Source organism: Sturnus vulgaris, chromosome 24, assembly GCF_052056855.1.
Source record: "Sturnus vulgaris isolate bStuVul1 chromosome 24, bStuVul1.hap1, whole genome shotgun sequence".
Classification (NCBI taxonomy): domain Eukaryota; kingdom Metazoa; phylum Chordata; class Aves; order Passeriformes; family Sturnidae; genus Sturnus; species Sturnus vulgaris.
In genome coordinates this window covers 6,063,929-6,090,327 of record NC_142266.1, presented here as the reverse complement: position 1 = coordinate 6,090,327, position 26,399 = coordinate 6,063,929, and the positions used below count along the sequence as shown (strand labels likewise).

At 50.1% G+C, this 26,399-nt stretch overlaps 2 protein-coding genes and 3 non-coding genes across 6 annotated transcripts; all 5 read left to right on the top strand.

The window, feature by feature from the left end:
- The first annotated feature begins 14 nt into the window (after positions 1 to 14).
- Positions 15 to 8,437, top strand: HEYL (hes related family bHLH transcription factor with YRPW motif like). The gene is made up of 5 exons (XM_014885679.2): positions 15 to 234; positions 3,584 to 3,650; positions 3,945 to 4,028; positions 4,466 to 4,547; positions 5,917 to 8,437. Exons 1-5 carry the CDS (start codon positions 155 to 157, stop codon positions 6,582 to 6,584), a joined length of 981 nt encoding a protein of 326 aa, XP_014741165.1. The 5' UTR covers positions 15 to 154; the 3' UTR covers positions 6,585 to 8,437.
- A 3,848-nt stretch (positions 8,438 to 12,285) lies between these two features.
- Positions 12,286 to 26,069, top strand: PABPC4 (poly(A) binding protein cytoplasmic 4). 2 transcript variants are annotated; one of them, XM_088178189.1, is made up of 16 exons: positions 12,286 to 12,406; positions 12,695 to 13,271; positions 18,647 to 18,840; positions 19,405 to 19,520; positions 19,991 to 20,130; positions 20,298 to 20,392; positions 20,985 to 21,122; positions 21,694 to 21,789; positions 22,262 to 22,534; positions 22,759 to 22,846; positions 23,112 to 23,228; positions 23,746 to 23,873; positions 24,444 to 24,537; positions 24,632 to 24,762; positions 24,848 to 24,907; positions 25,734 to 26,069. In XM_088178189.1, the coding sequence occupies exons 2-16, from the start codon at positions 13,079 to 13,081 to the stop codon at positions 25,833 to 25,835; spliced, it is 1,965 nt and encodes a 654-aa protein (XP_088034315.1). In that variant the 5' UTR covers positions 12,286 to 12,406; positions 12,695 to 13,078; the 3' UTR covers positions 25,836 to 26,069. The 2 variants fall into 2 exon arrangements, with proteins under 2 accessions (XP_088034315.1, XP_014741149.1); XM_014885663.2 differs by having other exon boundaries at positions 24,848 to 24,947.
- On the top strand, positions 21,401 to 21,536 carry LOC148221308 (small nucleolar RNA SNORA55). The gene has a single exon (XR_015808361.1). It is a non-coding gene; the product is annotated as a small nucleolar RNA SNORA55 (small nucleolar RNA).
- On the top strand, positions 22,025 to 22,152 carry LOC148221307 (small nucleolar RNA SNORA55). The gene has a single exon (XR_015808360.1). It is a non-coding gene; the product is annotated as a small nucleolar RNA SNORA55 (small nucleolar RNA).
- LOC148221306 (small nucleolar RNA SNORA55) lies at positions 23,352 to 23,466 on the top strand. The gene has a single exon (XR_015808362.1). It is a non-coding gene; the product is annotated as a small nucleolar RNA SNORA55 (small nucleolar RNA).
- Positions 26,070 to 26,399: the final 330 nt, after the last annotated feature.

The window sequence follows — 26,399 nt, the reverse complement described above, 5'->3', positions numbered from 1 at the left end:
GGGAGAGGCAGAGCGGGCAGGGGAGGAGCCGTGCGAGGCCGGAGCGGAGGAGCCCGGGCAGGGACAGAGCATTGCCCCGAGCACGGCGGGCAAGCACGGCGGTGGCCACCGGGGCCACGCGTGGGGCAACCTCGGCATCTCCCCCCCAGCCAAGATGAAGCGGCTCTGCGAGGAGAGCTCGTCCGACACGGAGTCTGACGGCACCATCGACGTGGGCCGGGAGGAGGAGTACAGGTGAGGACAGCTCCGTCCCACGCGGGTTTTTTGGGGTCGCGGCACCGCTCCCACCCCGAGCTGCTCCGTGCCTGCCGGGGCACGGACACCGGAGGGCACCGGGTCTGCCACGGCTGCACCGGGGCACAGAACGGGAAGGCACCGGCGCTGCCACCGCCGTACCGGGAGTCCCTCGCACCTCGTTTAACCCCTCAGGGTCGGGCTGTTCCTGCGGGGACCGGCAGGATGACCCCAAAATGCCGGCCAAGGCTGGTGCTGGCTGTGGGGCTGACCCCACAAGGAAACCCAAGTGGCCATACAAATGTTAAAGCTGTGTTAGGAGCTTCAAGAGAATCTCATTAAAGCCAGCGCGGGGGATTCTCCTGCCAGGTGCGAGAAGGGCAGTAGGAGCCCGTTCTGTGCACCCCGAGATGGGGCAGCCCCCCTAGAGCAGAATCACCCACATCCCTGCGCTCCCGGCCACCCCAGGGCTCCCGGGGAATGTGGAAGAAACCGAGAGAGGTTTTGCATGAGAAAAACGCTTCTGCTGTGCTGATGCATTCGTAAGGCAGCAGGGAGAGCCCGAGCAGGGAGGGGAGGGCTGCCCTGGTGCCCCTCGGCAGCGCAGCTCGCAGGCTCTGTCCCATCGCTGCCCTTTCAGCTTTGCTGTTCGTGCGGGAATGGTGAGGACAGGACCCGTGTGGGGCTCTCCAGGCGATGCCCTCAGGCTTCCCTGGCACCGGGCATCCCCAGCGCCGCTGGCAGCCCGGGTTCCCAGGCTGGGTCAGCCCTCCCAGGCTCCGAGGGTGCGGGCGGTGCAGGGGATGAAGGAAAGGCTCTGTTATTTGTTCCCATCCAAAAATCAGCTGCTTTTGAACTCTTGTTTCAGCAGCCAAGTGTCCCCCCTCCCTCTGCGTCCAGCGAGGCCTTGGATTAATTCATTCCCTCTTTGCTCTTTGGTATCCTGAGCAGAGAAACTGCCTGCCTGGTGCCAAGCTCAGGTTCTCGTGGGACTAAATTCATGAATCTGCCTCTGATACAGTGACAGCAGAGTCGGGCACATCTTACACAAAAATGTCCTGCAGAAATTCCCTGAGCTCTTATGCAATTTCCAAGCGCATCAATATTTAAGCTGCTTTCCTGCTGCAGGTGGAATGCATCCCACCTCTTCACATCAGTGCAGCACGGAGTCCACAGGACCCCGAGGGATAAAATATTGGAATTGTCACAATATTTTATTTCGGTGACCGGTAATGATGAACTTTTAATCTCTCTCCGGTGTTGTTAATGTGTTTGTCTTCTCGAGGCAGTGGTAGAACCAGGCTGGCTGTGATCTGCTGATATTCGTATAGGTGGATGTTGTTCCTCATGTCACGCAAATCTACGGCCAAAAAAGCTGTGAGGTCACACCCCAAGTAATACCATCCTGCATGGGATGCTGGTGCTCCCAGAAAAATCAAACACTTCCAGGTGGGGAGTGGGGAGGAGTGATTAGAGCAGAGAGAGGCTGCCTGGCTGGGGTTCCCAGCTCATTACCCATCGGTTGAGTGGTTTGGGCAAACCAGTTTCCCTGTAGTGAGGGGATGAGTCACGCCGGGTGTGAGGCTTGGATCAGTGTGTGGAGCAAGTTTAGGCTCCGGGGTCACTGCAGAAGTGCAAGATCTGCTCAGTTCACAGCCAAAGCTATGCTGTGGATGATAAAACCAAAGAGCAATGCAGAAATTTTTAATCACTGGAGAATATACCCACAGTATCTTTTATGTGGTTCGAATCCACCAGATTTATTTGTAAAATACATTTTGCAGTGAGATGGGTGTTGATATTCACGTCTGGACCTGAAGCTCTACAAAGAGTTTCAAAAATCACTATTCTTCTTTGGGTGCCTACTTTGCATTTCCAAGTGAATTCAGCACCTACCCCCTGCACCTAAAACACCCCATACAGTGTCCACACAGAGCCTGTTTTCACATCAAAATTTTCTCATTCTCTGTGTGCCTGTGTAGCTGGCAACGCATGTTAGTACTTGTGGAGCCAGCCAGCACCTCTGCCCAGAGAGAGCCCACCCAGCAGACATTCAAATAGGGGACCTGTATGGAGATGAGCAGGCAGTAGAAGAACGTGTTATTGTGTAAAACCACTTCTGAAAGTGCCTCGCTTGGGCCTATTTTTAATAGGCTGAGCTGGGTCTAGTTTTCAGCTCGCTGCAGACAGCACTGCCTGTGCAGGAAAATCCTTAATAGACTCCTGTTAAAAATGCTTTGTCAAACTGAAAAAAACGTTCGGATTGGGGTGAACCCGAGTGCCCCTTTCCCAGATTTGGGTGTCTGACACGAGCTGGGCTGGCCGGGATTGCAGGAGGGTGCGTGTGCACATCCCTGCTCCGGATTTCGTAAGGCACAGCAACAGCCCCGAGCCAGCTGCACTTTCCAGAGGGACAAACCCTGCTTGGGGGAGGTGGGAGGTGGCCCAGCCAGCCTCATCCCCCTCCTCAGCCACGGGGTCTTGCTGCAGGGAGTTTCCCACGCTCGGTTATCCATGGTTGTGGAGACTTCACCTCCACAGGGACCGAAGGGTTGAACTTTGCCTCTCTCTGCACGTCCAGTGCTGACCTTTGGTGCTTTTTCTGTGGCAGGCACAGGGTGGTTTGTGGGGCCCCCTTCCTCGGCCTGTCCCCACGATGTCCCTTATCCCCTGAGCAGAGCTGTGAGCCAGCAGGAGGGTCCCTGCTCTGTCACCTCCTGCCAGGTGTTCTCCCTGCCCAGCTCCTCTCTGAACGGTTCAGGGGTGTCCGTGAGTTCAGAACATCCCAGCCCACCCCGAAAATTGTGGTTTGGGAAGCGACTCTCTGGGAAGCCCTCAGAAACCACATCAGTGCCACCACTGGCCTCACCCCGAGGAGCAGCCAGCCCTCCCTGGGTGGGAGCTCGGATCCCAGAGCTCAGATCCCTCCTGCTATCGTGGCTCTGAGATGCAAAGCCCTGCAGACAGGGCAGGCTCAGACACGAGAGATGGGAGGTTCACACATGGAGGAAAAAAGGCCATGGCTTTAGAGTTCAGAGCGCTGCTTTTCCAGCCCCATCACAGGTGGGGATTGAAGAATTGTGCCTGGGAGTGGATGTACAGTTTGGTGCAGAAAGCTGTCCCAGACTGGTGGGAGATTCTCGGAGGGGAGAGAGTGGAATTCGAGTCTCTGCTTTGCTCCCCATCCCCAATTCCTGAGCTCTGTGTTGTGGGTAAAAATGAGATGGCAACCACAGAAGACATTTTTTGGGGTGGGGGGAGGAAACTGCAGATGGCAAACGTGTGTAGAACATATGTGCAACTGAGGTTGCTCTCCAGCCAGAAGTGATCCCATCTCCTTCCTTTCCAGCCATGTTTCCAGGTCTGTGTCTCCTACCACGACATCTCAAATACAAGCCAGGAAGAAGAGGAGAGGGGTGAGTGTCCTTTACGTGTGCCAGGGGGGGCTGTTGGCCTGTCCTTACTATTAAAATCACCTTTACACCCCTCCAGATATCTCCCCAAAGCCAATTTTTTCCCCAGAGATTTGACCTCAAACCTGGCAGTTTCACCTGGGCTTATCACACCAGCTCACCTTTCTTCTCTCAACCTTTGCACCCCAAAACATTCACACACACGGCCCTCCCAAAGCACCTGGAGGGCTCTGGATCCGTGAGCTGTGCCTGTGAGTGACTCTGGTTTTCCTCTGTCTGCTTGGAAATCTCCCACAGATCATCGAGAAGCGGCGCCGTGACCGCATCAACAGCAGCCTCTCGGAGCTGCGGCGCCTGGTGCCCACGGCCTTTGAGAAGCAGGTTTGTGTTTGTGGGAGCCCCTGGTGCCCTCCCTGAGGGCTGCAGGGTTTGGGCTACAGCCCCCAGAACGAGGAAGTCTGGAGTAAGGCTGTGCCTTCCTTATCATCCTCACTCCAGGGAGTAAGTAGGTGGTGGAAATGGGGTGGTGGAATGATATTAGCAAATATTCAGGAGCCCTGGGGAGGATAAATTCAATCTAGGGAGGGTTTTGCAGATATGAGGAAGCATAGAAATGGGGATTTTTCAATCTGCATTGGGAAGGAGGTCTTTTTTCTTCTTGCTTGATGTGAAAAACAGAGCATTGGTGGATGCCCTGCACCATTCTGAGCACTCCTGGCTTCAGGGAGGAAATCATTGGTCAGACCCCAGCTCCTGAGAGGCACAAAGCCCTGGACCATAAAATGACAAATGGCTTTTCCTTTCTGCTCCCAACACAGGGGTCTTCCAAGCTGGAGAAGGCAGAAATTCTCCAAATGACAGTGGATCACTTAAAAATGCTTCATGCCACAGGAGGAACAGGTAAGAACTGCTCTTGTGAGCACATGGGTGAGGTCGAGGTGCAAACCTGGAAGGAAAATTCCTCATCAGCAGCTCCAGCCAGCTCTGCCTGCTTCCCAAGGGAAATACCTTTCGAGGGAGGGCAGATGGGCATGTTCCTACAGATGGGTCAGCATCCCATGCATCCATCTGGGAGCCTGGAGTGTGTGGGATGGTGAACCCCCAGCCCCACAGGGACAGCACTGTTGGTGTCACACCCCCTGCTAAAAGCTGTTTTGCCAGAGACTCATTTATTCCTGCTCAGAAATGGAGCCTGCTTCCAGAAAAACCATATTAAACTCTTTACCTCCTCCCTGGGATACATTTCCTGCGGAGGCTGAATTCTGCATGAGGACTCTGCAAATAAACAAGGCTTTTTTTCCCTTTCTGTTCTTCTTCTTTTTTTTTTTTTTTTTTTTTTTTTGTGTGTGTGTGTGTCTCTTGGTTGTTGTAAGAAGAGAGAGGGAGCCCTGTGCAAAATTCAACAAAGGTCTTATTTGTACTGAGACCTCAGTACAGACCCTCTGTCCTGTTCCAGTTAACAGGATGGAGATCACAGCTCCAGTAAAGAAGCCTCTGGCTTGCTTACCACCCAGTTTTGGCTTGCTGGGGACATTGCTGGCATCCAGGCTTTGGTTCAGGGCTGTAACTTGGTCTGGAACATTTGTTTAGATATTCAGTTTGACTGCACTGCAACAAAGGGCTGCATTGTCACGAGAGACCCCGTCAAGCACAGTGGTCCAGCGCTTCACTGTGCTGTGACATTCTCTGCTTTATTGCTTATGGTCTCATGAAACTGCAAGTTGAGAGCAGAAGCCTGAAAATCAGTGGTTGGTTGCTGATTTCTGTGGCTTTGAGCTTTCTCAGCCCAGCTGTTTTGGTTCTGCCACTGCCCTGTGCCATTGGTTTAAAGGGAGTGTAAATTCTGGGACCCGAGCAGAGGGAAGTGTGGTTGGCAGACGCTGTCCTGAGTGGAATATCCCAATGGCTAAGGCAGCCCAATCCCAGTGCCCATCTAGCCCACAGCCGTGTCTCCAGCAGTGATAAATGATAGAATCCAACAGGAACAAATCCTTCCTTCCTGAGCACAGCTAATGGAACCTCTTACTGGTCTCACACGGAGTGAGAGGCTCCCTGACCCTGCTGGGTTTATTATCCTGGTGAGATAACCACAGATGCTGCTCTCATGTCCAGTCCCTCGGGACACCCACTTGGCCGCCTGCTTCAGGAATATCACACGGCAGCAAAGTGCCTCAAGTGAAATACACAGTGCATTAGAGAGGGTACTGAAATCCAAGCGCATTCCTGAGCTCTGCACGGCCTTACTGTCACCCATGTCCTCTCCCTCCAGGCTTCCTGGATGCCCGGGCTCTGGCTGTGGATTACAGAAGCATCGGTTTCCGTGAGTGTCTCACCGAAGTTGTCAGGTACCTGGGCATCCTCGAGGGTCAAAACGCTGCCGACCCCATCCGGCTGCGACTCCTCTCCCACCTCAATAATTACGTGGCCGAAATGGAGCCTTCACCCGTGGCCACGTCCCTGCTGCCCATCCAGACGTGGCCGTGGTCATTCCTGCACGGAGCCGCCGGCCCTGTGCAGATCCCCAGGAGGGAGGCTGCTCCTGCTCCGCTTGTTTTGACTGCATCTTCCCTGGCTTACCCCAGCCCTGCAGTGAGGCCGGCCCCTCTCCGCCGTGTCCCCGGTGAGATGCTGCCGTCCCGCCGGAGCTTTTTGGCCAGCAGGATGGGCTCGTCGAGCAGGAGGGCTCGGGGTGCCAGCTCGGCCACAGCCGTGCCAGCCGTGCCCAGGATGCCTTCGCCAGCGGGAGCACTGAGAGAGGGCTCATCCAAGAGCAGCCAAATCGCCACATTCCTCTTCTCCCCAGCCTCTGCCGGCATCCCTGTGCCGCCAGCTTATGCAACACCTCCTGTTTTGGGCGCTGCCCCGCAGGGACCAGGGATCAGGGTTGGGACATCCAGGATCTGCCGCTCCTGGGCGACGGAAATCGGGGCGTTCTGACCCTCTCTTCCCCTCCGGAGACGGGAGTTCTTCAGCGCTCATCGCCCACAGGGCTGAGAACAAACTCGGTTGAAAAAGGCATCTTTCCTGCTTTGCAGAAGCCAAGGATCCGTAGAGAAAATTCTCTCTGCTCTTCCCTCCCTCCTCGCACCGCCCTCCTCGCCTCACCACCACGGCTCCTCTCCCTCGTGAAGCCTGCAAATGTAAATCACATCCAGTTCCATGCACTTGTCTGCACGAGGCCACGCTCCAGACCCTTCTGGCTACGAGGGAGGGGGCACACGCAGATTCCCAACCCCATTCCTCCTCCAGCAAACCCCTCTGCAGAACTCAGCCTTGCTCTCCTTTGGAAAACAGCCAGCCTTGAAATACTGTCTTTATTTCCCCGGGGACTCGGAGCTGCCAGCCAGACTTGCTCGTGCTGATTCCCTGCGATGCATCCCCCAGCTGCAGCACCTAATTTTGGTTGTGGTGGGATGGACACGGCTCACACCCTGTGCCCAGCACTGCTGGCACCCACGAGGCAGGCTCCAGCCCTCCCCCCAGCTCCCAAAAAGAACTGGCTGCCTGCTAATCCCCGTGCTTTCCTCTCTGCATTACCAGCTTTTCCCACTTATGTGCCCTTAAGGTGGAGTGAGGCAGCGGCTTAGCAGGGTTCGTTCCCACAGCCCTGCTGAAATCCTGCTGTGGCTGCAGGGCCTGTGCTGAGTTCCTGGCACAAATCCTGCCAGAGCAGCCAGCCAGGCTGCCCAGGCACAGCCCCTGCCCCGCACCGAGGTGTGAAGAGGTGAGACAGAGGATTTCAAAGGGATGCCTGTCATGGAGGGGAAGGCTCTGACGGCCAAAGTGAGAAGAAAATGCCTTTCCCTCTGCCAGCCTCCCTGCTGGAGCTGTCTCTCCTCCACCCCCTGCTGAACAGCCGTGACTGCAAAGGGGGAAAATGGGTTGGGGCAGCCTCAATTTGAAGTGCCTCCCTCGTTCTCCCTGAGCCCAGCATCCCTCACCCTCCCCTCCCACAATGTCTCCGTTTTCTCTGTCTCACACCTCTCATCCCCCTCCCTGGGCCGGGACCAAAACCCACTGAGGTGTCACTGCACTTGTCCTGAGTCTTGAGAGCTCTCCCTGCCTTGCCCTGTGTGCCCCATGGCGACTGACACGGCAGATCACACCTCTGCTCCTGCAGCTGGCCTCCCCTCCTCCTTTTTTTTGGGCAGAAAGAACAGAAATTTGAAGCTTTCAAGCCACCCTGCTGTGGCAGGACAGGGTGTCCCAGTGCTCCCCCTCACCTGAGCAGCTCCCTGCATTTGTGCCTTGACTTGCTGGGATACACGTGCAGAATATTCTGGACCCAGCTGCATGCCCAACCCTTGCCCACCTCTGCAGTACTCATGGAAAGAGAGAAAAGGCCTTTGCAAAGAAAGGTAAAAAAGAGGGAGAAGATCTCTTTTGAATGGGAGAGACTCTTCCCACGCCTCAGGTCAGAGGTGCAGCCGGTTGGGCTGTGTGGATGAGCTGTTGTTTTCCTTCCTGCAGATGGTATCTGCCATGTGCATGTCAATGTATGTATCTGCCATTGTTTGGGAAGTGAGTCCCTCCCAGTTGTTTTGATGGAAATCATCGCACTTAACACACAGAAATGCCTCTGCTGCTTCTCACCCTTGTCCTCAGGAATCAGCCAGGAGCAACATATTCCCTTTAAATAAAGTCACAGGAGGGAAACCCTCGTGGACCCTGGCTGTTCCTGCAGCTGGTTTGTGCACTAGAGCTCACAGCCTCACTTTACACTGTGCAGTGCTCTTAGATTCACGAGCTGTGACATCAGCAAAGGTGTCAAATAAAGTCTTTCAAACCCCTGTCCTGGTTGTGAAATGTAGTGTTGAAGTGAATCCAATCTGCTCATTCAGCCTGCCTGGACCTGTGAAGGTAATTGATGAGTAATTTTGTGGCAGGTTTTGATTCCTGAAAAGCTTAAAAAAAAAAAAAAGGTAAGATGCAGCTTTTAAGGTGATATCCCCTCTGATTGTTTTATAGCTCTTGGTCATTCTGGTCCCAAGACTTTTTACTTTGGAAAACAAGTCAAAATCAGCTGAGTATTCACCAAGGCTTGCCCTGAGATTGGCAATAATCCATCACTCAAGGAGAGATCATTTTATTTAGTGTCTGTAAAAGTGTCAGGGAACACTGATGGGGTCCAGAAGAACCTTGCAGACAGACTGAGGGCTCGCCCTGCTCTCCTGACCCTTTGCAGCCAGGACCAGAATGACCCCTGTGGCATTTCTGTCGGGAAACGCTTTGGACTAAACAAAGAGCCACAGCTGAGAGCCTGTCTCTGTTTTGAGGCAAGGACCAGTAAATGATCCCTCTTCGTGAAAGATGCTTGGGAGAATTTTACTGGGGAATGGTGGGAATTCAACTTCCTTTCCCATAACTCCTTCTGGCTGCAAAATGCCTTTCAAAACCGCCCATAAATCCCTTCCTTAAGTGCTGTGTGGGGAATTGCTGGAAGGGAGCAACTGCAGCTGTGATGGAGTAATGCAGCATCCGTCTGGAAGCGGGGAGAAACTTCAAGAGCAATAATGGGGCTATTGATGATGGGTCCCACTGGTGCCTGGACTGCCCTGACCCGGCTGGAGGCAGTGGTGGGAGCTCAGTGCTCTGGTGTGGCCTCGGCCAGAGAGAGAGGAACCAAAAAATTACCCTCCGTGGGAGGCAGGCACACAAACCGGCCCCGCGGGCTACGGCGCTAAAACAAAACAGAGACAGCGGGGAGAAAAAAAAAACCAAAACCCACTTCCTGATCTCTGCGGATCAAACGGGAGCCGGGGCGGGTGGAAGGGCATCGGTTCAGGCCCGTGGGGTTTTCTCCCCACAGCAACACGGTGATTATAGAGCAGTAGCTCAGGATTGCAGCTTTGTTTTAGGTTGGTTGTTGTTTTGTTGTTTTTTTTTTTTTTTTCCCAGGGTTTTCTTTAGCCCAAACTCTAATACATCCTGGCAAACTTTTGATCTACCCTGCAGGGGAAATCCCCGAACTCTCCGTGCACTCCCTTCATCCTTGTTCTTCAGGCAAAAAAAAAAAAAAATTCCTGATGGAAAGGGCTGTGGGAAGGCGTGGGCTGGCGCTGCTCGGTGGCACAACGGTGTTAAACAACACCCCAACACGGCTGGAACAAAACAGGGTCCAGATGAACGAGCTTGGAGGGGACAGGGACACTCCCAGGCTGTGGGAGATCTGCTGTGCAGCAGGTGCTCCAGGAGTGAGACTTGCTCTCCCAAATTCCCCTGCATGAAAAATATTGCTTTACTTCAGTTCTGCTGCTGTCTGGGTGAAATGTTCTCCCTCCTTTCTGCTCCAGACCCTCCCAAATTCCCTCCCAAATTCTGCTCTCCCAAATTCCCCTGTATGAAAATATTGCTTTATCTCCTTTCTGCTGCTGTCTGCCCTGGGTGAAATGTTCTCCCTCCTTTCTGCTCCAGACCCTCCCAAATTCTGCTCTCCCAAATTCCCCTGTATGAAAATATTGCTTTATCTCCTTTCTGCTGCTGTCTGGGTGAAATGTTCTCCCTCCTTTCTGCTCCAGACCCTCCCAAATTCTGCTCTCCCAAATTCCCCTGTATGAAAATATTGTTTTATCTCCATTCTGCTGCTGTCTGCCCTGGGTGAAATGTTCTCGCTCCTTTCTGTTCGCGGAGCAATCCCGCCCTGCCATCTGCTGGTGAAATCCTAAAGCCGTGGAGGAGAAATCCTAAACCGGGGGCAGCATTTGCTTGAAAACCTGCCATCTGTGCTGAGAATTGGGTGATGTTTTAGGGTGACCATCCACGGCTGAGGGCACAGCTCAGACACAGACTCTGGATGATGGATGGGTCACCCGGCAGCACCATGGGTGGGGATGGCCTGGCCAGATAAAGCCACTAACAGATGTCCCCTGTGCTCCAGGCGCTGCTGAAGGTGCCGAGAGGGCCAGCAGGGAGGATCTCAGGTATCACTGATCACCAGGAGCAGCTGCACTCGTGTGTTGAGAGCTCCAGGAGCAGTGGGGTCCCCTGTGGGGCACCCCCAGCCCATCTGGGGGGCTGTGAAAAGGATGGAGCAGGAAGGACACAGCACTGTGGAGTCCCCTGGGAGGGAACACAAATGTCACTAAATATGTTTCAAATCAGAGCCGTTCACAGCACAGCCACAGCGGCTGCTGCAGCCAAAGGGCGTTTCATGTGGAAACACGCTCTTGGAGCTGGGCTGTGTTTTGACTTTAGCTGTCAAAGCAGGAGCTGAACACTTCCAGAGGAGCATGCCTGTGTCAGTCCCCGGTTTCCCAGCGGAGGAGGTGCCAGCTGTGAAGGACCAGGCACAAAACAGCGGCAGGTGTGATGCCACCAGTGCAGCCGTGCTGTTGGGAGAATGATGAGGCCGGGAGAAGGAGGATTTGTGCCACTTGTGATTTTCAAGACAGAAAATATTGCAAATCACTACAATTTGCTTTGCTATTTTTACCCTTATTCTGCTACTCTTGATTATTCCACTGTAGTGAAGGCGAGGATGCCATACCCCATTTTTATGATAATGTTGTCTCCTGCTTTTAGAGCAAATTAAAGGCAATTTAACAATTGAAAAGCCACAATGCCTGTATCCACAGACTATTTTAGTCCCCCTTAACAGGACAGCCATGGATCCTGAAGGTCACTGATGAATCACTGAATCCTCACGCTCCGCTGAAGATGCTGGAAATAGATAATTACGGGTCTCCCTGGAGCTGATCTCGTGAGCGTGAAGCCACGGGACAGCAGCAGAGGGGAGGGTGAATCCCTTTCCCATTCCCGCAGCTTTTCTGCTGGGAGCTGTTTAAGCCTCCCCCTGGGAAGAGGGGCTGGCAGCTCGCTCCCATGGCGAGACATCAGGAGCCTTGGTCCCGCTCCAGGGCAGCCCGTGATGGCAGCTGGAATTCATGGTTATTTGAGGCAAAATGATGCTCTGAGGAGGAGGAGGAGGAGGAGGAGGAGGCGGTGGGAACAGCTCCAGCTCTGACTGCTCCTTATCCCGCTGCCAGCGACACCTCCAAAACCAGAGCTTGGAGCAGTGAGAACAATCCCAGAGGAATTGTTTGCTCTTCTGGTGAATTCCTCTGCTTGCCCTGGTCCCATGGCCCCGCTCTCCTCAGGAGGCTTCTCTGGATTTTTTGTGTTTTATGGTGCCCTGCGAGACATCGGCATGTGTAGGATGGGGTGGGAGAGGAAACAACCCCAAAAACTCCTCTGGGGTTTTTTTGTTGTATGGATCCATCTCTCTGCCAGCTGCCCACAGGGGATTGTCTGTCCCTAAACGCTGAGGTGAAAATTGTGTTTTAGTTTGTGCTCTTTGCTGGGAAACACTGAACAGTCTGGCACCATCCTTTGACACCCCTTGGTGATATTTTATGGGTTTATGGGATCCCCCCTCAGCCGTCCCTTCTCCAGACTGACCAGCCGCACTTCCCCTCATGAGGGCGATGCTCCAGACCCCAAATCATCTTTGTGACCCCTCTCCAGCATCTCCTCGCCTTTACTATCCTAAAACTAATTAGGGAAGCCCCATAACTCCCAACAACGATCAATTTTGACAATTCCCAAAGCCGCCCCGTTCTCCCGCGGCCGCCCCGAAATGGCGGGGAGCCGGCGGCGGGTCCTCCCGCCCGCTGGGGGGCGCTGCGTGCGGCGGGGGGCGCTCCGGGCCGGGCCCGGCCGCCTCCTCTCGGCGGCACCGCGGCCCACTCGCGCCGCCGCGGCGCCTATAAAGGGGCCGCCCGCCGAAACCGCCGCCCCTCCGCCCGCCGCGGCCGCACCGCGTGAGTTCGGCTCGGGCCCGGCACCGCCGACCCTGCCCCGGGTCGGTGCCGCGGGGTTGGGAAGGCTCGGGGGGGGTGGGGGGAGCGCGGTGTTACCGGGAGCGCGGCGGTGGAGGCGGCGGCCGCGCCCTGCCCGCCTGCCCTCCGGCCGCCGCGTGCCGCCCCGCCACAGCCGCCGTGGTTTATTTATAATACCTTCAGGCTATCTAGGTTTTAAAAGGAGTTAGTTGTGTTAGTGCGTGTACGAGATTTATTGATTTATTTATTTATTTATTTTTGTTTCCCCAGAAAATCAACGGGCCGCCGCTCTGCAGAATCCGGGCTTAAACCGAAGCAAAAAAAAAAAAAAAAAAAAGAAAAAAAAAAAAAAAGAAACGTTGGAGACTTTTAGGAGGTTTTTACCTCAAAGCGCTCGGCAGCCGGCGTGTGGATTTTGGATCCAGGAAGATTAACTTTGGGGTGTTTTTGCTGATTTTTCGAGCTTGCACAACCCTCTCAGCTGCTCTGTGTCCTGGTGCCCACCCCCCTTGTCCCAAGCTTTTGCCTGACCTCCGCTTAGGCTTTAATTAAGACTTTTAACTGTTCCCCTAGAATTAATATTTATAAGGAGCTTGACTTGAGTATCCCCCAAGTGACAAACCCGCGTGGTTGAGAGCGCCGAGGTGGGGGAAGATGAACACGGCCGCCAGCAGTTACCCCATGGCCTCGCTGTACGTGGGGGACCTGCACCCCGATATCACCGAGGCCATGCTCTATGAGAAGTTCAGCCCGGCTGGCCCCGTGCTGTCCATTCGGGTCTGCAGGGATATGATCACCCGCCGCTCCCTGGGCTACGCCTACGTCAATTTCCAGCAGCCCGCAGATGGTAAGTGACAATTGCGGCCTCATCCGTGGCTTTTCCCCCCTCTCGTTTTTCCCTTTTTTCCCCTACTAATTCACTTGTTGCCCACCACGAGGTTACAGGGTGAGCCGTCCCTTTCTGGTGATCGCTTGATGTTTACAAAATGCTCTGCAAACGCACTGATATCTTTTTTAAATATGCCCGTTTCTTGCACTGATACCCAAATTTCAGAGATTTGTGTGTTCCTCGCATAAGACAGCAGTCCCCGCTGTGTTTGACTTCATTCTGGGTTAGTTTGGGGCTGGTTTTGTGGGGATTTGTGCAGCCAGTCCTAGAAGAGAAAGTTCGGAGAAGTTAGCCCTGGTTGGGTGCTCAGTTAAGTGCGTGTTCCTCTGGCAGCTCCACACACTCCCAGTTTAATAATTTAATATCTGCTGTGTTCAAGCAGCTGGATGTGCCTCCCAGTTTGGGAAGTGGTGTTCTTGCTTTAAAGTGAAATAAAACACTTTATTCAATGTGTGGGAAACCAGGTTGTCTCATGTGCAGGAGCCACATTTGCTTTGCTCTTGCCAGACTCTTTTTTTCACACTTTGTTTCCTGCTCAAAGCCAGGTGTTGCAGAGCTGGAGCAGCACGTGAAAGATGGGACAGGAGAGGTCATTTTGGAACACGTCTTTTCTGGAAGGAAAATGGGTCAGCGTTTTCTGCCCCAGTTTTCAGAGCTCTGCCTGCTGACTGCTGCAAGTTTATTGCTCCGTGCTGGGGTTTAACAGCATCGTGGTAGAGGCATCCAAGTAGAGATGAGAGTGAACTTTTGCCTTGAATTCAGGATCAGTTTACAGCAGCACAGACTTCAGCAACAAGTAAATTTTCCTTTAGCCTCTGCTAGGTTTTCTTTACATTTTTGCAGAGTTTCCATCCTCCCCCAGGGCGTTTCCTTCTCATGGTATTTCCTTGGATTGATCTGATTGAGCACTTCTGATCCTTTCCCTTGTCATGCTGATTAAAAGCTGATATGCACCCCACTGCATAACTTCTCATTCATGGCACTCCCAAAAAAGCTTTTTTTTTTTTTTCTTGGGCAGTGTATTTGTGTTTTAAAGATTCTCAGTGACAAAGAAGGAACCTGAGAGCCTGCATTTGTGGTCCCATCCTGCCCTGAGTGCCTTTTATAAAACCACTTTGGTCTATTTATGTGCTGAACAAAGTTATCCCTGCTCACCTGCCTTCCTTAGGCTCTGATCTCATTTTGCAGGAGCAGAGGAATAAAAACAAGCAGCAGAAACAAAGCCAGGAAGGAACTCCAGCTTGGATTAGATAAATTTTGTGGAGATGGGGTGCAGAAGTGTAGATAAAGTTCTCTCAAAGCAGAGAAGAGCGATCTCAGAAGGGATCACTGGCTTTACTGCACCCCGTACAAATTGGGGGCCTTCCCAATGTATTCCAAGGTAATCTTTTATGGTAATAAACAGGCAGGAATTTCGGGGGAGGTTGCACCATTCTGGGCTGCTGGGGAGGCAGCAGACATTTTAGGCAACTCCTGGGCTCCAAGTGCTACTTGGAGCAAGTAGGTGGTGTCTTGTTACTGGTGGGTCTTAGAAGGTCAAGTGGTTTAAACCTAATCATTGAGTGAATATCGTGACAGGGAAATAATCAAACTGCTCCTGCCCTCATGAAGACATGTGAATTTCTGAATTTCTCTGTAAAACTGGAACCTCTGTTAGCCTGCATAAAAAAAACACCCAGCTGCTGCACTCCATGTAATGCAGCAGGATATGGACAGAGAGATTGGAAGAGGGCTGTGGTCTCTCCTAAACGAACTTGATTATTAAGAATATAATTTTTGTTGTAAAATGCAGAAATTTGGACTGTTTTCAAGGTGGCACTTGCCTGCATGAGGCTTCCTGCGAGGAGGAGGAATTTTGTGTTTTCTTTTAGGAATGCACAATCAGAAATGCATTTGGGCTTCATCCCACTAAATCTGAGAAAAGCTGAGGGGAGCACTGTGGGAATCTGGTTGGATTTATGGTTGGGAGTAGCTGCTTACAGTAATCAGGAGGTTTAGTGCTCTGCGGACTTCTGGTGGACACATTGTACGTTTGAACTGCTATAGGTGTTAAAAAGGTTGATAAATGATAGTTTACATTTCCCTGGCACCTTTTGTGGAAGGGTGAGGGCTTTATAAATGTAAAGAAAGCAATGTTTTAATTGGTTTTTTTGGGTTTTTTTTCTTCTAAAGCAGGACTTTGCCCCTGTGTCCACAGAGCAAATCAAGCAGCCAGAACTCTTTCCCCATTTCAGGGTCACACTGTCACATCATGAGTGTGCTTTGCACTTCCAAGTTCCTGTGTCCAAACTGGGCCAAAAGTTGTGTTTTTCTTCACAGTTTTTTAGCTGCTGGAATGATACCGGACAGGCATTGTCTAACTGGCAGTAGTTTGCTGCAGAGAGGTTATTTTTAGGGAAAATGAGCTCTGCCGGTTTTGATTGCAGTTCCTTGCTGTAGTAACCAGGGAATGCTGAATTCTGAGCCTGTCATGCTGTGATAGGCAGGGTAAGGAAACACTTCAAAGTTCTGGCTACTTCAGGCTCAGCAGTGGTTGTTAATATTTATTCTTTTTGACTCTGTGAAGAAAGGGAAGAAAACAAACTCGGCAAACAAGCTGGATTTCTCTTCATGCGTTCCATGCAATTGAATTCCAAACATTGAGAGTCACGAAATGACAACTCGGGGTAATGAAGCAGAGAAACTTCGGTTTGGCTGCAGAGATAAGGTGTTCTGAAAGTGTAGGAAAAACAGAATGTTTCCCAAGCTAAGGAGGATCCCAGGGGTGGGAATAGATGCGTGTTTTTGTAGAAAAGTGGAGATAAACTTGTTTGTTCTCCTCCTTGAAGACCGTGTAAAGGAGGAGCTGTGTAAGGCAAATTGTGAAATTAAAAAGGAGGAGTTGGTACTGACACCAGCTTCAGTGCAGCAGCATTTTGTTGGAACCTCAGTGATTGAGGAATTTAATTCTTTTGAATATGCACCATCTCTTTTTTTTTTAATAAGTGGCTAAATTTGCACTGTGTGCTTTCCTTATCAGGACTTTTTTGCTCAGTGACCTAAGTGAGAGCCCGGAGTTTTGGGGAGAATAAAACTCCTTGTGTGGAGTTTCTCCTGTGTGAATCTTGGGGTGTGAGGTTCGTTATCAGGTCTTCATGCTGCTCAAACCACAGCCACTAATCCCAGCATTGTGTTAATTCTGCATCTGCAGGGGAGGTTAATTGCTCCTGAGGCCTGGGGCAAACTGCACTGAGTGTTCAGGTGCTCTCCCTATTCAGAAAGGGAATGAAAAGGAAGCCTGAAAGGGGCTGCGAAATGTGTTTAAAATGTTCTGTATGAGCTGCAGTTGAGTCTGCTGGAAGGATGACAGGAACCAGTGGGAGAGAAACAGATACAGGAACCGAAATGGCTGAAGCTTTGTGGCTTAAATAGAAGAAAATGAGAAGGTGTTTGCTCAGATGAAGGAAATGAATCAGATGTGCTTGGTGTGAGTCACTCGCAGAACTCTTGCAGATCCCTTACAGGTTTTCTGAGGTCCTGGTGTGTAGTGGGGTTTCGTTTCCACCTGTGGGTGTGGAACCCATCCCTGAGGGAATCCATGCAGGGCTTTCACCTCAAGCGTCTGGGCGAATTTCAAACTCGGTGTAATAATAGAGTGGAACAGTAGCAACCTGCTGAAAGAGCAGTGCAATAATAAATATCTGCTCGGGGAGCTTGGAAGAACCGGGAGGAACTTCCTGACTGCTTTGGAGCCTTCACAACTCCCCCTGGTTACAGCCATGGCTTGTCACCTTCCAGCAGGAGCCTGTTCTGCTGCAAATGCTCTTACCCACCCAGTTTGTGCCTTTGCCAGCACATGCTTCTGCAGGACCTCTGCCTGCTATAAATAAACACTGCCAAATTTGAGCTGCACCGGCTGAGCTGAGCTGCCTACACTAGGAAAGGACTGCAGGAAGAACCTGGCCTGCATGGACTTGGAGCAGCAGCTGAGGAGTCATTATAGCCTGGCAGTTAATTGTGTTTAACACCTTGGTCGAAACAGAGCTGTTGGAATCTTTAAATTGTATTTTTTTTTTTTTCCAGCTGGATTTGTGCGTGGGGAGAACAGCGATGGTCCCACTTCAATTTAAAAAGCAGCAAGAACAAAAAAAACACATTTCAAGGCAGATGAAAAATTCTAAGAAGCTTCCATGCAGTAGTGGAAGCTGGCACTGGGGGTAGGGGGTGCAGGCTTTGGTATTCCAAATATTCCATTGGAATTCCTGGTGGTAGTTTTGGGACATGCTGAGTAGTCACTCAGGCATGACCCCAAATCACGTGCAAGGTGGTTCAGATCAGTCTTTTCCTTTAATTTTCTGCTCCTGAAATCTAATCAGCAAATACCACAGGGTGAAGGTGGCCTGGGAGAACTAAGCCAAACAAATTTGGAAAACTTGGGTTCTGCCCTGTTAATTTTCCTTGATTTTAATGCACATCTTTCCATCTCTTTGCCCTCTCCATGCTGGGAATTAAGAGGTTTTCTTTCTTCTCTGCTTGCTGCATGCTGGGAGTGTTTTCTGGCACAGAACAGTGCAAGCATCTCAATTTTATGAACAAGATCCTGATGTGTGTATGTAATGATCCTTTTTATACACCAGCAGGCAGCAGAAATAGCCTCATGGAGGGGGGTTTCAGTGCAGGTTAGAATGACAGTGCTGGAGTTTGAGAGTTTAGATAAACACTTCCCTGTTAATCAGATGGGCTGTACAGACCTTTTTCTCCCCCAGAATTTTCTCAACTCTCTTGTCATCTTTAGCTTGAGCAACTTGGGAATCGTTTTTTGGCCACATAAGTTATGTAGAAGCTGACTCATGTCCTCACAGCCAGCCATGTGTTCGTGCACATTTTCCCTGACCTGACAGGGAGATGATCCTTCTCTCTGAATAGAAATGAGGATGGGGAGATGTGAGCTTCATGAAAAGCAAAACAGCCACGCAGTCGCTTCTTTTACTTCCCTTTTTTTTTTTTTTTTACCAGAGTTTCCTGTTTTTCCTTTCCTTCTTTGGGTGGAGTAATTTACCTTTATAATAATTCCGAATATAGCTAATAAACCAGGCATTTTGGTATCCATTTTGCTGTGGTGGTGAATACATTGCTATAATGTAAATTTAAAGTCTGTGTGACCTTTTATGTACTTAGTGACTGTGCTGCAAAGACCTCCCTTGAAAAATTGAGTTAAAAGTCATTGTTCACCTCTGATAAGACCCCAGATGCCTCCGTGAGCTGAGTAAAATTCAGAGAAAAGGTTCACAAACCCACTGGAAACTTTTATTTTTTAACCAACCTCAGAAATCCGTTCTTGGCTTCTCTTGCAGCTGAGCGAGCTCTGGATACCATGAATTTTGATGTGATCAAAGGGAAACCCATTCGCATCATGTGGTCTCAGAGGGACCCTTCCCTGAGGAAGTCAGGGGTTGGGAATGTCTTCATCAAGAACCTGGATAAATCCATTGATAACAAGGCACTTTACGACACATTCTCGGCGTTTGGAAACATTTTGTCCTGCAAGGTGAGATGTGGTTACATTGTCCAGTTCTTTTAGGGTGGGGACATGATCAGAGATTTGAGTGTAGGTAGTGGAAGGGACACTTCTTGTTAAGTGTTAAGGATCACAGAATATTCTGAAAAAAAACCCATAAATCTGCACAGCACGAGTCAGGCTCTGGTGTGTGGAGGGGGGGTGCTGGGTGTTGTTACAACGGAGATTCTCCATCCCAAAATTCAAGCCTAAAGTCCACAACACCTCTGTGAACACAAATGAACTTTGGGATCATTTTTCCCTGCTTGGGACACATTTTATCCCAGTGTTCTGCAGGGCCATACACAAAGTTCACCAAGTCTTCAGATGAACGGTGCCTACAGAGATCAAACCTTAGTGTTAAAACAGAATCTCTGAAAGGCAGAGTTGACCAAAAGCTCAGAGATTGCTGAGATTACATCAGACCTGGTTAGGAAGTGCAGGAATGTGACACACGGGTGGCGTCTGCCCCTTGTCAGCAACACATTTTTCACCCTCTGGCCCCGTGGCAGAGGAAGGGACACTGACAGCTTCCTTTGCTCGCTCCTCCTGCAGGTGGTGTGTGATGAGAATGGCTCTAAGGGCTACGCCTTTGTGCACTTTGAGACGCAGGATGCAGCAGATAGGGCCATCGAGAAGATGAACGGCATGCTGCTCAACGACCGCAAAGTGTGAGTGTCACAGGCGGCAGCAGCAGCGCTCACATGCTCCGGGATGCATCTCGGTATTAACAGGGACACACAAGGCACTGGTTCTCCTGGCCCCAAGCCTTGGCCTGCTACCTCTCCACTCCAGGGCTGGTGAGTGACCCTGCCCAAGCCATGGCCTGCTACCCCTCCATTCCAGGACTGGTGGGTTTTCCCTGAGCGAGCCTCGATTTGCCAGTGGGCTGGGGTGGGTTCTGTCTAGGGCCAGTGGGAGTCCTTGGCCAGCCACAGCACAGGTGATTTTTCTGGTTGCTCTGTGGCCTCTTTGTTGTCCTGTGCTGTCATCCTTTCTTGTCCCCATTCCCAGCTCCTACTGCACACTCATTTTATTTTATTTTTTTTTGCCTCGCCACAAGTCACACGTTATTTTTTTGCTCTTGAAGCTGATCTGTTTATTGGGATTTTCCTTTTTTTTTTTTTTTTTTATCTTACAGATTTGTTGGGAGATTCAAGTCTCGTAAAGAGAGGGAGGCTGAGCTGGGAGCCAAGGCAAAGGAATTCACCAATGTCTACATTAAAAACTTCGGGGATGACATGGATGATGAAAGACTAAAGGAGCTCTTTGGCAAATATGGTAAATACAGAAATACTTTTATTGAGGCTGTGAATTTCATGAAATGTGGTAGTTTGAGTGCTACTGTGGAAGTCCCTACTTTAAGGCTGAGGACTGGAGCTATTACATGGAATTTAATAATCTTGAAATACTTTTGATATTTTACTAACCCTGTCCCTTGGTAACAGGTAAAACTCTGAGTGTTAAAGTGATGACAGACCCCACTGGAAAATCCAAAGGCTTTGGCTTTGTAAGCTTTGAAAAGCATGAAGAAGCCAACAAGGTAGGACTAATTTTTATCTTACTTGGATAACTTCAGAGAAGAAAAACTTGGTTTATCTTGGGAGCCTGTTTTTTGAAATGGAAGAAAATTCTGCCTTGGGCATAACCTCTTCTAGATGTGGGAACTTGGAAACCTTTTGCACCTTAATAGCTTGACATTCAAGGGTAACTTGGCACTCCTCCAGTTTCCTAGATCCACTCAGAGTGCAGTGGTATAATCAAGAATGTTAATTGCTGAAGAAATGCTACAGTGCAGGGCTGAAGGAGGAGGGCACCTAGAGTGAGAACATTGCTCCAAAATGGTCTTTTCTAAGCAGAATGCTTGTTAAAATGTAAAATTAATTACAAGAAAGGGTGGGGATGCATTTCCAAGTTAGTTTTCTATGGCGTGGCAGCTTGATCTGGGTGATAACTTGAGCTGGTCTTTATGGAGCCTGTTGTTAACAGGAAGGGTGCAAAGGTAACGTGCAAACTCTGATTTATTGACTGACAGGCAGGGACACAACGTCAGCTCTGGGCAGTCCTGCTGTGACAGGATCGGGGCTGTCCTGCTGCAGCAGCTGAGAGTTTCCTCTTGAACCCCCTCTGTGCAGGCAGTGGAAGAAATGAACGGGAAGGACATGAATGGCAAAATGCTGTTTGTGGGCAGAGCACAGAAGAAGGCTGAGCGCCAGGCAGAGCTGAAAAGAAGATTTGAACAGTTAAAACAGGAGAGACTCAGCAGGTACCAGGTGAATAATCGGTTTTTCTCAATTTAAGCACTGTTTCTGGTCTGTTTAAGGAATTTCCAGTTATTGGGTTAAAACACAAGAGGTGTCTCCGTGGTGTTTGGTGGCAAAGGGGACATCAGGGCTTAGTATTGGCATTGAAAGTGTTTAGGGGGATGTGAGACAACAGGCATGAAGTCCCCTTGACTTTCAAATGGAGATCCCTGGAGGGATGGGAAGAGGCAGCACAACTCTGCACTGCTCTCTGTAATTTGTGGCAGAACTGGGTCGTGTCAGAGGTGGCATCTGAAACTCCCCCAGTCCCTGAGGTGCAGTGCTGGACTGGGGACATGTGATGATGCCACAGGAAGGCAGAGGAAATCCAGACAAGCTCCCTTTCACCACAGTGGGACTTGTCTCTACGCCTTTGCAACATTTATCACCTTCAGCTTTGGGTGGTGTGGAAGGAACATGATGCTAAATTAAGAGTTTTCAGATAAATTACAGGCAGATGGGTAACAGTTGATGCGTTTAAGATTTTTTTTTTTTTTCTTTTTTTAATATTGTGGATGTCGTGCTGTTCTCTCCCTTCCAGGGTGTTAACCTGTACATTAAAAACCTAGATGACACTATAGATGATGAAAAACTGAGGAAGGAGTTCTCACCTTTTGGGTCAATAACGAGTGCCAAGGTATTGTGGGATTTGGGGGTTACTTGGATTTTAAAGCCTGAAGACGGAATTGTTGTGTGACATGGAATTAAAGAGCTGTTCTTAACCTGTGGTTATTGTGATTCTGAAAACACCTTGTCTAGTAAATAGTGGGATTTTACTAAAAACTTCCCAAAAGGGGAGGCAGGAAGTGACAAACATGCTTGCTTGAGGTGATAAGCATGAAGTGGCACTTTTCCTCTGTGCATTTAGAACTGCACCAAATCTTTCCCATTCCTTACTGTGCAGTGTGGGCCTGGGGACACATGGTGCTGACAGCAACGCAGAGCAAATCCAGACAGGTAGCTCTTCATGAGAACCTGTCTCTACACCTCTGCAACAAAGTTATATCCTACCTAAGATCTAAAAAAAAAAAAAAAAAAAAAAACAAACAAACACAGATTCTTCAGCTCAGCTGTACTGGTACTCCATTAGCAACTGATCTTCACTGCAGGTGATGCTGGAAGATGGACGGAGCAAAGGGTTTGGCTTTGTCTGCTTTTCCTCTCCAGAGGAGGCCACCAAAGCTGTGACAGAGATGAACGGGCGCATCGTGGGCTCCAAGCCCCTCTATGTGGCACTGGCCCAGAGGAAGGAGGAGAGGAAGGCTCATCTCACCAACCAGTACATGCAACGCATCGCTGGCATGAGGGCCCTGCCTGCCAACACCATCATCAACCAGTTCCAGCCTGCTGCTGGAGGGTATTTCATGCCTGCCGTGCCTCAGGTGAGCTGCTGTGGGGGTTTTTATTCTGTGTTCATCTCACTGAGCTTTTCTCATGTGCCTGTAAGCAACAGTTCCTGATGAGGGGTGCAGCAGTGGAGTTAATTCTGTGATTTGCCAGCTGCCTTTTCTCTTAATCCAAGCTGAGTGCTGAGTCCTGGCACGTTGTAAACAATGTTTGTGATGCACTGGGATGTTTACTCTGAGCTTATCTGATCTTCCTGCAGGCTCAGAGCAGACCCACTTACTATGCACCCAACCAAATGACACAGATGAGACCCAACCCACGATGGCAGCAAGGAGGGAGACCTCAAGGTGAGAGTGCCAGAGGCTGTTTTGGTTGTAGAACCCTTTGGGAGGTGGGTGGGGGCTGTTCCCACCAGGAACAATTAATTCTTTCCTTTGTGGGAATGGTCCCGTGCAAGGCCAGGAGCTGCACTCCCATCCTTGTGTGTCCCTTCCAATACTCACCATATCCTGTGATTCTCTTGAATTCTTCCCGTGCACCACCCCTTTAGCTGACTGTCCTGCTTTGCCAGCCGGTTCCCTTTTGATGATTTGCCCTCATTCCATCCCCCAGGTTTCCAGGGAATGCCGAGTGCCATGCGCCAGTCGGGGCCCCGGCCCGCCCTGCGCCACCTGGCCCCGGCCAATGCTCCGGCCTCCCGCGGCCTCCCCGCTGCTGCACAGAGAGTTGGTAAGGAGGAGTCTCCTCCTGGGCTTTTCCCCTCCTCTGGGAGGGAGGAGGATGCTGTGGAGACTCGACTTTTACTCCCGGAGATGGTTGTCAGACTTGGGATGTGTGCAAAGAGCAGAGCTGGCACCTGTGTCCTCCCTGTGCAGCTCTGGGGGCACTTGGTGCTGCAGCACAGCAGTGGAAATCCAGATGGGTTCTTCATTGGTTTGGGATTCATCTCTACACCTCTGCAACAAACACCACTCAAAAATCTCTGTATCTTATGGATTTTGCTTGCAGAGGAAAGCATCCAAATTCTTTTTTTTTTTTCCACTGATCAACTGCAAAACAAAAGCTGTGGAATCTATGGATTGGTCCTAGGGAGAACACCCCCTTCCTGAAGTAACCAGCTACACTTTGGTTTCTAAAGAAGTACCACCATGCAGGGCACAGTTTGAATTCAGAATTAAAACCAGACATCCCAACTTGTTTGCACGTTGCTGCAGGTGTTTGTCACCGTGTTCTCCTTCCTTTGCAGGTGTTGGCACAGCAGCACAGAATTTGGCTCCCCGTCCTCCTGTAGCTGCCCCTGCTCCCAGGGCTGTCCCTCCTTACAAATATGCCTCAAGTGTCCGCAGCCCACACCCAGGTGTCCAACCTCTGCAGGTACCACCAGGGGCTGGGCTGGGAAGTCCCTGCGGTTTCACATGCAACTGAAATATTTTTATTGAAACTTCAAGCTGCTTTTATGGCCCAGACAGTCCTAATTTGGAATTTAAAGACCTGGCAGTTGTGCCTTTGCCAGGGGCACCCTGGTTGGTTTATCTGTCTTGTACTCACAAGCCCTTTAGTAGCCAGACTGGCTGTAAGGATATTTTTCTTGGTTCTTTGTTCCTGTTTTGCAATCATTTAAGTCTCTTCTCTTTGCCAAGTTCTCACTGGGGTATCATTGAAGGAAAGAGCACCATCCACACCTGGCTTTCTCAACATCTCATGATGTTTGACCCAGTTTTTGTAAGATATTTATGGTGCTCCTGTGTGACATTCCAGGGTTTTGAGCTCAAGACTTGCAGGGAGTGTTTGTAAACCAAGGCCACCTTACCTGCCCTTTTCTGAAGCTGAGGTGTTCTGTAGGCTTGACAGAGATTGTGTTTGAGGAGGGAACATCTTAGAATTGTCTAAATATGAAGCAATCAGCCTCATGCTTATTCCAGAACCCTTGTCTTCCCTTTTCAGGCACCTCAGCCTGCAGTGCATGTGCAGGGCCAGGAGCCACTGACAGCCTCCATGCTGGCCTCTGCCCCTCCCCAGGAGCAGAAACAAATGCTGGGTGAGTAAAACCCCACTGCTCACCGATCATTTTTCATTCCCTCAGGTTTCAAAGATCAAAACTCCTCGTCTGAACTGCTTTTTTTTCCCCTCAGGAGAACGTTTGTTCCCTCTGATCCAAGCTATGCACCCCAGCCTGGCAGGGAAGATCACAGGAATGCTGCTAGAGATTGACAACTCAGAGCTGCTGCACATGCTGGAATCTCCAGAGTCCCTCCGGTCCAAGGTGAGCTGCTGTGTTCCTTTTTTTGTGTGTGGGTACCTCTGAGCAGGCAGAAAATCAGGAAATCTCACTGGATTTGTGTCCCCAGGTGGAGGAGGCTGTGGCAGTGCTGCAGGCTCACCAAGCCAAGAAAGAAGCTGCCCAGAAAGTGGGTGTGGTTGCTGCTACCTCTTGAACCAGGATGACTGGTGAGTTCTTAGTCCTCAGCCTCAGTGAAAAGCTTCCAGAATCAGTAAATAAAACACAGTTGTTAGTGAACAATTCACGTGGGTCTGTGACCAGCATTTAGCTGATTACAGTCCAGTCTTCAACAACAAAAAGCTCCTAATGTGATTTCTCCCAGCAGAATACTTATGTAGAACTTAAATGAGCATCAGAATGAATATTTAAGGGATCTAATGGTGTTGTTGAAGTCCCTGAGGTGTTCCTTGGAGCTGACATGCTGGGGATGAGTCTTGTGGAGCTGCTAATCTGGGAAATAGCCACAAGGAGCTCTCAGTGCCCATTTCTTATCTTGGAAACCATCTGCCTTCAGGATATAAAAAATGTTGGAAATGTTTCACTGGATAGCTCTGTCCACACAAGTGGTGTCACCTGTGTTTGGGGCTGGCTCTTGTTTAATTTATGAAGAAGGATTTTGATTCTGGGAGTGCCTCTTCCTGTTTTTCATGATCCATTTTTCTCTGGGTTGCCTGGAATTGCCATCTCCAGAACTTTCTGTGATGCTTTTTGTGATCAGATGTCACAACTCGCACTGGTGGAGAATGATGAGTATTATTATTTTCACTGAGTGGTCTAGCAAAGAATCTAAGTTTCTTGTGGATAATAACAATTTCTGGTCATCTGACCACCATGAGCAGCTTCTCTGTACATTCCCAATTATATTGGAATCCCTATTCCTTGGAATTCTGGAATATCCCCTAGCCTGGAGCAGGGATGCTGTCAATAACTTTTCTCTCCCTTTTCCCCTCTAGGATACAAAGAAGCCAAATAGCCCCTTCCTCTTCATCAGCTCAAGATGTTTGAAGATCCTTCACTGTCCTGCAGATCTCAAGGCCATGCATTGTATCACATAGTTATATTGCATTTTGTAAATTAATCTTAAAGATCTTATTTAAAAAGCCAACTCTGAAGCTCAAGGTTTCCAAAACCAGAATCTTGGGGGGGGGGTTTGCAAGCTTTTCCTTTGTGTCTTCTAAAGAGGACGTCGAGGATTTTAGGCTGGAAGTATTTTTGTGAGTTTGTGTTTAATTGAACAATCCAGTTTGGAAAGTTTGGGAAACATTTATCAATAAAGGAATAAACTTGCATCGTGTTTGTCATTTTTCTCTCTCTGTTGGGTAAATAAATGTGGTGTGGTTTTGTGAAATGAAACTGCTGGGCAGTTAATGGGGGGTGAATGCATTAAACAGGGATTTGACTTATTCTACTTGCTGATTTTGGATATTTTGAGGCAGCCAAGTTAAAATTATGCCTGGGGCAGTGTCTGAAGGGGTGATGGCTTTAAACAGTGATCTAAGAAGGGGTGGGGAGGTATTTTCAGGTCCAAGGGTACGAGGGTTTGGGCTCTGTTTTTATCATGGGCTGTTCTTTGTTTACATCTCTACGTTTTCACCTGGCTCTTTAATAGTTCTGCTGCT